Source organism: Hesperophylax consimilis, chromosome 20 (genome assembly GCF_061612785.1).
Source record: "Hesperophylax consimilis isolate HC1 chromosome 20, BYU_Hcon_1.0, whole genome shotgun sequence".
Classification (NCBI taxonomy): Eukaryota; Metazoa; Arthropoda; class Insecta; order Trichoptera; family Limnephilidae; genus Hesperophylax; species Hesperophylax consimilis.
The window spans coordinates 10,196,466-10,209,098 of record NC_142855.1 but is presented as its reverse complement, the minus strand read 5'-3'; the positions used below and the strand labels follow the sequence as shown (position 1 = coordinate 10,209,098).

General features: G+C 31.1%; 1 protein-coding gene across 1 annotated transcript in view; it reads left to right on the top strand.

Annotated features, from left to right (window-relative positions):
• Positions 1–2,625: 2,625 nt before the first annotated feature.
• LOC149414052 (uncharacterized) overlaps positions 2,626–12,633 on the top strand; it is a 45,865-nt gene continuing 35,857 nt past the window's right edge. The window contains exon 1 of the mRNA XM_089644103.1: positions 2,626–2,741. Within this exon, the coding sequence (XP_089500229.1) occupies positions 2,672–2,741 (70 nt within the window). The 5' untranslated portion in view covers positions 2,626–2,671. The remainder of the gene's footprint in view (positions 2,742–12,633) is intronic.

Below are 12,633 nucleotides of genomic sequence, written 5' to 3'. Positions count from 1 at the left end.
CACCGTAAATAATTAATAATCTAATACTCACTGATTTTATTTATGATTCAGAGGAACTAATTGCAAAAATTACTTGAATAAATTGCATATTATAACCGTGAACAATCAACGTAAGTTGCATTTGATGCCGTGTACACCGATTTCAGTAAAGCCTTCGACAAAGTTAGTCATAATCACTCTTTGAAAAAAAAAACTGGCTAGTTAGTCACACGTTATGTAGGGCGTACCACAAGGATCGTACCTTGGACCCTTACTTTAATATTTTTTACTAACGACCATACTTCTGTAGAATTTTTCAACCTCAAATTTAATATTGCAATTAAATCTAAAGAAGTTTGTGTACTCTAACGATAAGACTTATCACCTTATCTGCCTAGTGTATTGATAACGAAATGGAATTGTATGTAGCTAAGTGAAAAGTTATCATTCTTAAAACACCAAAAATACTCTATTTATATAAAGGAATAATATTCAACAATAAATAACGTTTGTGAATAATTCAAATAGATTTAGTTGATCTCACAATTAGATTGTGAGATTAACTAAACCATTCTCAGCTTTATATTTAATTTCAATTTACGGAAATCTTAGTGTTTTGTATACAATAGTCTGTAATCAGCATTGTATTATGTTAGTATATATTTATAGTTATCTAGGGAATCTGTTCAAATAAATATTTCGCAGATTTAATCTTATAGTTCAAGTGTCAACCATCTACTTGACAATTACCTACATAGACTTACATAATGTTTCAAATAAGAGAGAGAAAAACGTAGAAATATAAATGTTCTCTGTTATGTAAAAGTGATTATAATCATGGAGATAGTAATTTAGTCAGTCAAATCAAGTTACATACCAAGCCCATATCAACGAGAAGCCCTAACATATCAAGTTTTATATCAGGCCCATATACACGAGAAGCCGAGGTTATATACCAGGCCCATATCCACGAAAACCATAAATAAAAATATTTTTGTATTCGGTCCAAAATAAACATATTTTGGACCGAATTTTTATCAATAACACTGCATATTTTAATCTAATGCCTAGATTGTCTCGGTCATACAAGTTTTAGCCAAATAAAAATAATTTATAGCTTGTTTCAAAAAATAACTCCATATTTCTGTGCGACTAGAATTGTGTTAGTTTGAGACAGTTATCTCCGAGAAAGCAGTTCGGAGGGGTGTATTGAGGTGGTGGGGGGAGGGCTAATGAGTGTTCACCCAAAAAATATAAGGTTCGTTGATATAGCTACATTTAGGTAAAAAAGTCGGTAACTACCGAAAATAAAACTTATTTGTTGCCAATTTCAATGATAATTATGGACAAATTGCTTGCTAAACAATGCATGCAATAAATCCAATGGCATTCTTTATGCTGGAATGATGAATGATAACGAGTTAGAACATTCCGAGTTCTCTGTATTTGACGCCCCCTGAAAGTGCCGCCCGTGTGCAGTGCATGCCCTGTTCGCACGCTTACGGCGGACCTGTGGGCTAAATCAAACATTTAATATCGTCATTTTTAAATAGGTAGGTTAGGTTAGGTTAGGTTAGGTACATCAGAATATTGAATCAATTTTTACTGTCGTATTGTTGTAATACACTGTTTTAGCGTTTTGTGTTGAGTTTTTTTGCAGAAAATCAACACAGTTTCTTTAATTTAGACAAAATAAATTACAACACCCATTTTATTTTGTTTATTAATTTAAAAAAAAAACATAACATATTACAGTGATCTTTGGCTGTCCAACTAGGAGATTACCTGTTTTAGGACAGTCAGAAATAGGCAGATTTATTAAATGCGATATTTGTTTAGTCTAGTGTATTGACTTTTACTTAATTATTGCACTTTATAAATAATTTGAAAAGTTTTCTTGGTAGATATAAGAAGTTGCTAACTATATATTTTAAATAATATAAACGTAGAGAATAGACTAAAAGAATATTCGAATATGATAATTCAAAAATAGCAATAAAGTAAAAAAATATTGACATGTGAGTTTATCAAATTGAAATTTTACTTTTTATTTAGATGAAATTAATAAGCTAGAGAATCAAAAATAGATAAAAGAAAGAAAGGAGATTAGAAGAAAATAGAGAATAAAAATAAGCCAAAAAAAATACAAATAGGGAATTAAAAATATGCAAAAAGAAAAAAGTATATGTATAAATAAATAAATAAAAATATATAAGCATGTAAGCTTTTCAACCATTCCGTGAAATCTTACTTTTAATTTGGTGAAATTAATGCGCCAGAGATAGGTTACATATACATATTGATTAAACTGATAGAGAAACCAGCAATAAATGGCACGATCAAGTGAATCAAGTATGTAGTTACTCTATTCAGGTCATGTCAAGAACGATCATCGTTGATCTCGCATATCCCACAAACAAAGTTTAATCGTTAAAAAGTCCCTCCAGACAGCATGCTCAAAGAAGACAGTCAAATTAATTCCTCAAATTATTTCAAATATTTTCCTGTTTGCGAAAAAATAACTGGCGTTAAGATAAGAGTTACTGAAATAAACCAAATCGTTATCTCTTTCATACTCTGAGTGTACAGATAAAAATACTTTATAAATATGAATGCTTGGCTGTTTCCAACCATTGTAGACGTGACGTTGTAGAGTACGGTTTTTAAAAATAACTTCAAAGTATTTTTCAAAATGAGCTTCTTAAAGGAAATCGCGTTCACTGTGTTAGTAATTACTTCTTTAGTTTCGGAACAGCTGCAAGGTAAGAATTATAATAATTTTTTCACACTTTAAAAACATACGCACATTTACATTTTTAATTTAAAATCTCAAGAATTGTCTTTTTTATTTTTTCTTTTACATATTCAAACTGATTGATAATGCCTTTGAAAGGCGTAACATCTGTCACGCTCATTAATAATTACACAGAACATTTATTTAGGTTTTTTTAATAAATTAAATAATACTATAGCATATTGAGTAGATTAAAGAAAAACTTCAAATTAAAATGGAATTCCGCAAATTAAAGTTGATAACATTTCATAGAATATAATGTGTTGTCTATTTTTATGTGTTACATAGAAATTGGAAACAAGTTATATACCTAACAACTATATAATTTGTTGAATTTTAAAACTAGAAACTGGCATTGATTGTAATATACCAATTTTTACTGAAACCCGTGATTATTATGAGTATCTAGTACCAACATTTAAATGCAGTTTAATAAATTAGATTGATTAATTGTATTTCAAGTAGATAGATTTTTAGTAAGAGGTTTATTAAAAGATTTGTTACAAAAAAAAAATCAATTCGACACAAATACTTACAACACTAAACAATACTGACATTTATTGAATGCTAATTTTTCTTACTAAAATCCGTCATTTCCATAAATGCCATTTGTTAAATAAAAAGTCCTTAGTATTTTTTTAATCGTAATGTTTTAATTTTTTTTAAATACGTTTTCGTGTATATTTTTAACACAGATTTACTTCATAAATATTGTTACCTAAATCCAATCTGGTCGGATTTATAATATTATGTAAGTACCTACATTGGAAAATAAAACTCAATAATACAAAAATGTCTAGAAATCGTTACATAGTTAAGCCCAAGAAAGTCATAGTTGACGCACAAGAAATACATAGTTAATGCACAAGAAATACATAGTTAACGCACAAGAAATACATAGTTAATGCACAAGAAATACATAGTTAATGTCCAAGAAATACATAGTTAATGCACAAGAAATACATAGTTAACGCACAAGAAATACATAGTTAATGCACAAGAAATACATAGTTAATGCACAAGAAATACACAGTTAATGCACAAGAAATACAAAAACGTGTGAGAAACTCAATTTATAAAAAATTGGTTACATAATTAGTGACTTAAATATTTAGTTATTTTTTAATACCGCACAAAATTCCCAACTGCTAACGTTTTATTTGAATCATCTTTTTTCGTTTTAATTTTATTTTAGTTTATCAAAGAAACAAACGAATACATATTTTATGAATATAATGACATGTTACATGTTTGCATGAACCAATAAAGTTTCCGCATAAAATACAAAAAACATAAATGATATAACACTTTGCGCAACGTTTTTCAGAAATAATTTGATTTTGAATAACGAACTCGATTTTTTCATATAAAACGACTGGTGAAAAATATAAGCACCAAAGAATTATTTACTTTTCCTTTGTGAGGTGCAATCTAATGACTTGTGATACACTAAAATATTTAACACATTTCTTTGATCCTCGCGAGGCGTAGTCCGTTTCTGTACTGTTCCAAATTAACAAATTCTAAGTTTAAAAATTTTTCACACAATTCCCGACCCTTTTTAGATCAAATTTCCGAGCAAAATATTTCTGTTTTTTCCAATTTCTCAACATGGAAAATTCCCAAACATCACATAATATCAAAAAGATAAATGATTTCGGGTTATTTTCCCGAATGTGTTATATTTACTATATAATTAGATAAAGTGGCTTTAAGTTGTGGCTTTCATTTGAAAACCTTAAACTTTTTCCTAAATAATACATATGTTGTGGTCCGCTGGACTGATTTTTGTAATCAGTGATTTTTGAACCAAAAAATATTGATTATTTCGGAAATTTTAACTTAGTTAGTTATTTAGTAATGCCACAACTTAAAGCTACTTGTGCTAATAATACATCAAATATTTAGCATGAAAATCACTTTTTGACGGAGGTCGGGAAAATGATTCTTTTATGAAAAAAATTCACAATTTTCCCGAAAGAATGTTTTTCACAAAGAATAAAAAATTTGCAACACGTAAAATTTCCAAAAATCACAAAATTTAAAAAAAAAGCTTTTATAAAGATTTCCCCACCAATTTTCGATTAAACAATTTCCTGGGATTTTTTTCCCTAAAATAGCAATTTCCCAACATGGAAAATTGTTACACATTTAACAAAATTTACCGAAACATTTTCCGAACTTATATTTTCCTATTTTCTTGAAAGAATTTTATTTTATTTACAAAAATTTACGTTATTTCAAAAATATAAATTATGATAATAATTCTTTTTAAAAAATTCCCGACCTTTTTTCTGACTAATTTGTCACGAGGAAATTTTTTCAAAAATAATGAATCCAGGGAAGAACATTTCTCAACACAAAAAAAGTATTCCAGGATGAAAAAGTTCCAAACTTTTCAAACTCGAATAACAAATTTAAAAAAAAAATTACACTTTCAACATTAAAAATAGTAATTGTACTAAAAAAATGTAACTTATGAATCCAACATCATATGAGAATATTTTCCTGTTTTTTTTCCCGGTGACTTTTCTGCCACTGGATCGCTAGAGGTTACATTTGTTGTAAGAACTGGTCTTTTCAGAGAATTTGAACAAGTCATCAAATTTCAATGTTAATGTTCAAGTTCTTTTCAAGTTCTGTTATTATATCAGAATTGACCAGTTGTTTCAAAAAACTGAAATAATAACAGAACTTGAATAAAACATTCAAAGATATTGGAAAACAACTTTGAAATTTGATGAATTGTTAAAATTCTATGAAACAACCCGTCCTAAGACTTATACCAAAAACTTCAATGCACTGACTTGAGTTGACAAGTCTGGCAATTATGGGGCATTCTATTTAGAAATACACGATTTCTGCAAATTCTTTAATTTCTAGAGTCTTTTGGTAATAAATTTATTAGTAAATTGAAACTCCCATACTTAGTACTAATTAGTATTTATTCGTCCAGTGAATTTAAAATGAACTGATTTAATTGAAGACGTACATATATTACGTAGGTATTCAAAAATGGTTTTTATTTGGATACATAATTGAATAGATAGGTACCGATGTGATAAGCCACTTTGCACACATTCTAATAACTGCTATTGTACATACAAAGGGGCAAGACTCCGGAACTTTACTAGATTGGGCGAAGCTGAATATTGATGTTACACTAGCGTAGCTGAATATTGATGTTACAGTGGCGTAGCTGAATATTGATTTTACAGTGGCGAAGCTGAATATTGATGTTACAGTGGTTTAGCAGAATATTGATATTACAGTGGCCGTTAGGTACCTGAAATTTGTAAGTACGTAAATAAATAGACAAATTGAGGGATTTTCGTCAAAAAATGCGTCTTAAGTTTGTATTAATAATAATTTTATTGAACTAAAATTATAATTCTGAAAAGTGTTAATAATAGATAATTTATATGACATGAAATATGTGTTGTTTTATACAACATTACCTGTAAACAACATTTGTACACGGTTGACATTTGTCACATGAGAACGGGTCGCTTCTACGATTCGTTCTTAAGTTCAACAGCTCGGCTGTGGAACAAACTGCCGGCCTCTGTGTTTCCTCCCTCCTACAACATAGGACTCTTCAAGACCCATGTTCACTCCTTCCTCTCCACAAAAAGACCCCCCACACAGCATCCCCAAAGATGACATAGGCCCTGAGGGAAATTATTTTCTTCAGGGCCTCCTGTGTGAAGTTAATATAAAAAAAACATTTAAAATTAAAAAAAAAAAAACCAACGTTCAACGGTATAATTTTATTTTAATTAAAATGACGTTTTTTTCAAAATTTAAAAAGCGACTTAAAATAACAATCAATCGAAATCAATTTATGTTTTTTTGAGGAAAAGAGTCGATACATCTAGAATTCGATTTAAAATTACTGTCTGGTAATAAGGCTCCCTTCAAGGGTAAGGGTTCAAAAAGAAGAAGAAGATTATTTGAAAGGGAGATATGTGAATACGAATGTTAGAGGGAGCGCGTTTGAAAATTGCAGAGCTCACTGCTTTTTTCATCTCATTTTAACGACCAAAATCCTGAATTTGCATCTAGATGCGAAAAATAAGCAGTTCCTAAAAGTTTAGATCTAATTTCATCAATGTTTTTAATGGAAAATGCTCTCTCATTATGCAATTATTTAGTTTTCTAGGATCTAGACAACTCCTTAATTGACCTGACTCTTTGACAGTAATTACCACAGAATTCACCCAAGACGTAGGTTTAGTAACCTTTTCAATTACTTTCATCTTTTCCAATTCATTACGAAGACTGTCTTGTAAAGCAAAGGGAACCCGTGCCTTCTGATGTCCGGTCAGGTGCTCTGACACCACTGAGCTATGTCGGCTTATTTCCAACCCGCCAAATGATTCAATATGTACTAGTACTTCATTCAACAATTACTGCTTATTATATTTTTCCACCTGTAAACAACCAACTTTATTTTTGTAGGAAAGGCTTTGTTAGTGCTAAATTTCTCACTAGATGGCGTCGAGACATATTATATCTTCATTTATTGGTGAAATATATATATATTTTTTTTTGACTTGTCAAATATTGTTATTTTTTAATGATAAACTAATGTTTATAAGACAAGGTTTAATGCATAGCACAAAGGATAACAAATAAATGGAAGCAATAATTATTCGCCTGAAATATCAATACAAATTGAAAATATCGCCCGAGTAAAAAATAAAATAAGCAGTAATTGTTCATTGAGGTACTAGTACTTTGGTGGGTTGAAAATAAGACATAGCTCAGTGGTTACAGAGCACCTGACCGGACATCAGAAGGCACGGGTTCAATTCCCGTTGGCGGCATTTATTTTTACTCGGAAGATATTTTCAATTTGTATTGATATTTCATGCGAATAATTATTGCTTATAATTATTTGTTATCCTTTGTGCTATGCATTAAACCTTGTCTTATAAACATTAGTTTATCATTAAAAAATAATCAAAAACTCTTTTTGAAATAAAAAGAGTTTTATTAAAATTATTATTTATTAAAACCTACACGTAACACACAAAACCAACATAAACACACATCACTCACAAACACACAAGAATATTTTCACTGTATTATTTTTTAATTTTAAATGTATTTCGTATTTTTAATTTTAAATTTATTATTTTCTTTTCAAATTTATTATCTTCTCTTTAAATGTAATATGTAGATTAGATTTTCATAATATAAAATGAAGGCCTCAGCACGGGCAAGCCACCCAGTGAGGCCTACATTACTGGAAAACATAAATTGTAACAAAATAATGTACCAAATAAAAAAAAAATAAAAAAAATACCAAGCTGGAAAACCTAAAACTGATTGACATTCTTTATGTGTGACAAAAAAGATAATATTATTAATTTGACATACAAGATCACATTGACCAATAATCGGTATTTAATTACATACAAAACCAGACACATTTACAAAACCCTTTTGTAAAATAGAATTTAACTTATTAAATATAAGAGCCATGCTTGACTTGAATAATTGTTATTATTGATGTTTCTTATTATTCCAACGTAACGACCTTCAGAGAAAGAATCACTCTCTTTATGAGGTTTTGATGCTTGTAAATTTAAATTTCTGACATTATTGCGACAATTTTAATTATTTTTGAAACAAAATTTAGCAAAGCGACCAACAGAATTACATGACCTGCATTTGACATTTATACCTGTGTTGCTGACCACATCTTCAACAGGGTATAATATGACTGCGACGGTGACCCGTGACGATTGAATTGACGACTTGCCGATGAATTGACGACTTGACGACCATAATGACTTAATCCTCTTGGACTTGACCCTCTTTGACTTGACTTCCTGCCTTGTCGAATGACTGTTGACATTTTGCCTTTGATAAGGTGACCTTGACTGTCTTGATGCACTTTTATGCTGACTAATTTGAAGGAAACCCGTTATTGTTATGGCTACATTCAAATGCAGTTTGATTAATTAAACTGATTTATTTTATTTCAAGTTGCTTCTTCAGAAGTTTAATATAACATTTTACAAAAAAAAAACCATTCCGCACAAATATGGACTTAAATCTTTATACAATGCATTTACTGGCATTTATTAAAAACTATTGTTTTACTAAATTCCGTCATTTTGATAGGTAATTAAAGCACTTGGTATTTTTTTTTTCTTTTTACTAGAGTAACCCATCAACGATTTTGTCTTGTACTGGCTCAGTTAAAATATTGTTTAAGTTCACTCTAGGTATGTGAGAAAAATTCCATTTAAAAAAAAATCTAATGTGTAGTTAGTGACCTAAATATTTCGTTATTCTTTTTAATACCGCACAAGAGTCTCAACCGCTAACATTATTTGAATCATCTTTTTTCGGTTTTCTAGAAACACGAAACTCTATACACGTAACATGGTTGCATGAACCAATTAAGTTTCCGCATAAAATACCAATAAACGTAAATGATATAACACGTTTTTCACAAATAATTTGGTTTTGAAAAACGAACTCGACTTTTTAATATGCAAAAACAATGGAACGAAATATATATTTTTTAATCCTAGCAAGACGCTGTCCATTTCCTTCGTGAGGTGCAATCTAATTGATTATTTGGGCCCCTTCTGAACAAAACCATATCTTAGAAATAGAAAAAGTACAAAAAAGGTTTATGCGTTACCTGTATATGAGGGAATATACATACTATCCATTCCTGTATCCATCCATGTTCTTAACAGGAATGCTCGATTTCAATACATTAGAAGCCCGCAGAAAAATATTTTTAGGCAAACACTTTTTTAAGTTAATCTCTGGTACAATACACAATCCGCCTATGTTGATAGAGGTTAACTTTTATGTCCCTAACAATTATACTCGAGGGAGATCCCATGCATTCTTATATGCTCCGAAAGCGAGGACTTCTGCCTATCAGAACGCGCCAATAAACAGAGCGACTCAACTGCTTAACGATTCTGCATTAGCCATCGACATTTTCAATGTCACCTACAGACAATTCAGTAACTATCTTATAACGCATGTGACAAAATAGTAAAACTGCCTGTGTAAACCTTTTAATTTGTAATCTTCTCCATGATATATTCGTGTATAACCGTTTCATGGAGAACATGAAAAAATAAATAAATAAATAAATAATGACTGTTGATACACATGAATATTTGACAAAATTCTTTGATCCTCGCAAAGCGTAGTCCGTTTCGGTAATTTTTTTCCCGCGAGGTGCAGTCCGTAATAATAGTGAGAGGCAGTTTGCCCATGAATGACTCAATAACTCCAATAATGCAGAGTGCTTGAGGCAGCACCAGTTCCGAGGCTTCAGAATTAATAGTATAAAATATTACCTTCCCCAACACTTGTCCCCGGCGTTGCCCGGGCTTAACGCATTTTTTCGAAATCAGATGTAGACAGTAATTTTCCTCTTATTTTACCTACCCACATGCTGCATAACTTTGATTCAACCAACTCAAATTTGCTTTGAATTTATGTGTTTAATTTTTTTAATTCCACCGATTGTGTGATGAATTCAGATAAGCGATTAAGTACCCACCTATTATACGAACTTCGGTTGTCTGTGATGTGCGTTAGTCCTGCGTGAAATCTTGAATTTAAATGTCGTTTTCAAAATATGAACTGATTGTATCAAGCATTCAAACAAACGATAAAGTAGATAAGTACATTTAATTTTGTTGTTCGTTGATTTGTTCGTAATTCAGACTATTCCGTGATTTTTAGTTGTTTACTACTTGGATGAATGCTTAACTAATTCAAATGCACGACAATAATACAAGTGTTGTTTCGCTTTATATTTCTTTCAAGGATAGACAGATATATTATTTTGCCATTTGCAATTTTGACAATAATTAGCATTATTAGCCCTTCTTATTATATTCTTAGAAAGTTAAGTAAACGACAAATGGGATCCACCTCTGGTCTAGAGCCTCAAAATACAAAAAAAACCCTTGAATTTGTGCAAAAACAGGCGATCCGTTTGATAGATAGATGGAATGCTGTCCTTGTTATACCGGTATTTCAATGGAAGATGCTCCGAAGAACTATAGTCATTGATACGTTTGTCACCAGTGGAGAGTAGCGAGACACGCTAAATGCGCCCCAAACATTTGTCACATGAGAACGAGTTTCCGCTAAGCTGTGGAATGACTTGCTGGCCTCTGTGTTTCCTCCCTCCTACAATTGCTAGTTTTCCTCAAAAAGACCCCCCACACAGCATCCGAAAAGATAACATTATTCGCATTGAGATGGCTAAATAAAGATCCACCTGTAATTGTGAACTAACAAATGTGACTAATTCTTGTGCCAGTCTAAAGATGGCTGAAACCGGTTAAGGTCAAAAATAAAATATAGTTTTTAAATTTTATATTGTTTTTGTGCCCTTATTTAAATAACATAGATTAATTCATTTGCGTTATTTTCTTGTAAATTTTTATCACAACATGTTCACTATACCATAATGAAGCAAGATCCTTGTTGACTTCATTCACTATGGTATAATTTAACAGTTAACTATGTATACCATAATGAAGCAAGATCCTTGTTGACTTTATTCACTATGGTATAATTTAACAGTTAACTATGTATACCATAATGAATCAAGATCCTTTTTTGTTGTTTGTTTTTGAGGTGTTATGCCGTGTTGCGCTAACTCCTTCTTTAGCCGACGTTTCGGACAGCGTTGCAGTGTCCATCATCAGGGAAGATCCGGTAGATCCGAAGATGTGGATCTGCCCTGATGATGGACACTGCAACGCTGTCCGAAACGTCGGCTAAAGAAAGAGTTAGCGCAACACGGCATAACACCCCAAAAACAAACAACAAAAATGCTTTTGGCCGTGAAAATCTAAAAACTTACCCAATCAAGATCCTTGTTGACTTTATTCATTATGGTATAATTTAACAGTTAACTATGTATACCATAATGAAGCAAGATCCTTGTTGACTTCATTCATTATGGTATAATTTAACAGTTAACTATGTATACCATAATGAAGCAAGATCTTTGTTGACTTTATTCACCATGGTATAATTTAACAGTTAACTATGTATACCATAATGAATCAAGATCCTTGTTGACTTTATTCATTATGGTATAATTTAACAGTTAACTATGTATACCATAATGAATCAAGATCCTTTTTTGTTGTTTGTTTTTGAGGTGTTATGCCGTGTTGCGCTAACTCCTTCTTTAGCCGACGTTTCGGACAGCGTTGCAGTGTCCATCATCAGGGAAGATCCGGTAGATCCGAAGATGTGGATCTGCCCTGATGATGGACACTGCAACGCTGTCCGAAACGTCGGCTAAAGAAAGAGTTAGCGCAACACGGCATAACACCCCAAAAACAAACAACAAAAATGCTTTTGGCCGTGAAAATCTAAAAACTTACCCAATCAAGATCCTTGTTGACTTTATTCATTATGGTATAATTTAACAGTTAACTATGTATACCATAATGAAGCAAGATCCTTGTTGACTTCATTCATTATGGTATAATTTAACAGTTAACTATGTATACCATAATGAAGCAAGATCTTTGTTGACTTTATTCACCATGGTATAATTTAACAGTTAACTATGTATACCATAATGAATCAAGATCCTTGTTGACTTTATTCATTATGGTATAATTTAACAGTTAACTATACCATAATGAGGCAAGATCTTCTTTAAAGTTTTTCGTGATAAAATTACAAAGCCAGTGTAGTGTTAGCAAGTTCCAAACTTGACCTAAATGTACTATCTTGGTTAGTTCAAGTGAATTGACAGATTTTAGGTAATTACAGATCAGTTGTATTGTTTCGCAATCGCAAAAGACGTTAAATGGCTTGTTAAAAAGTACTACTTA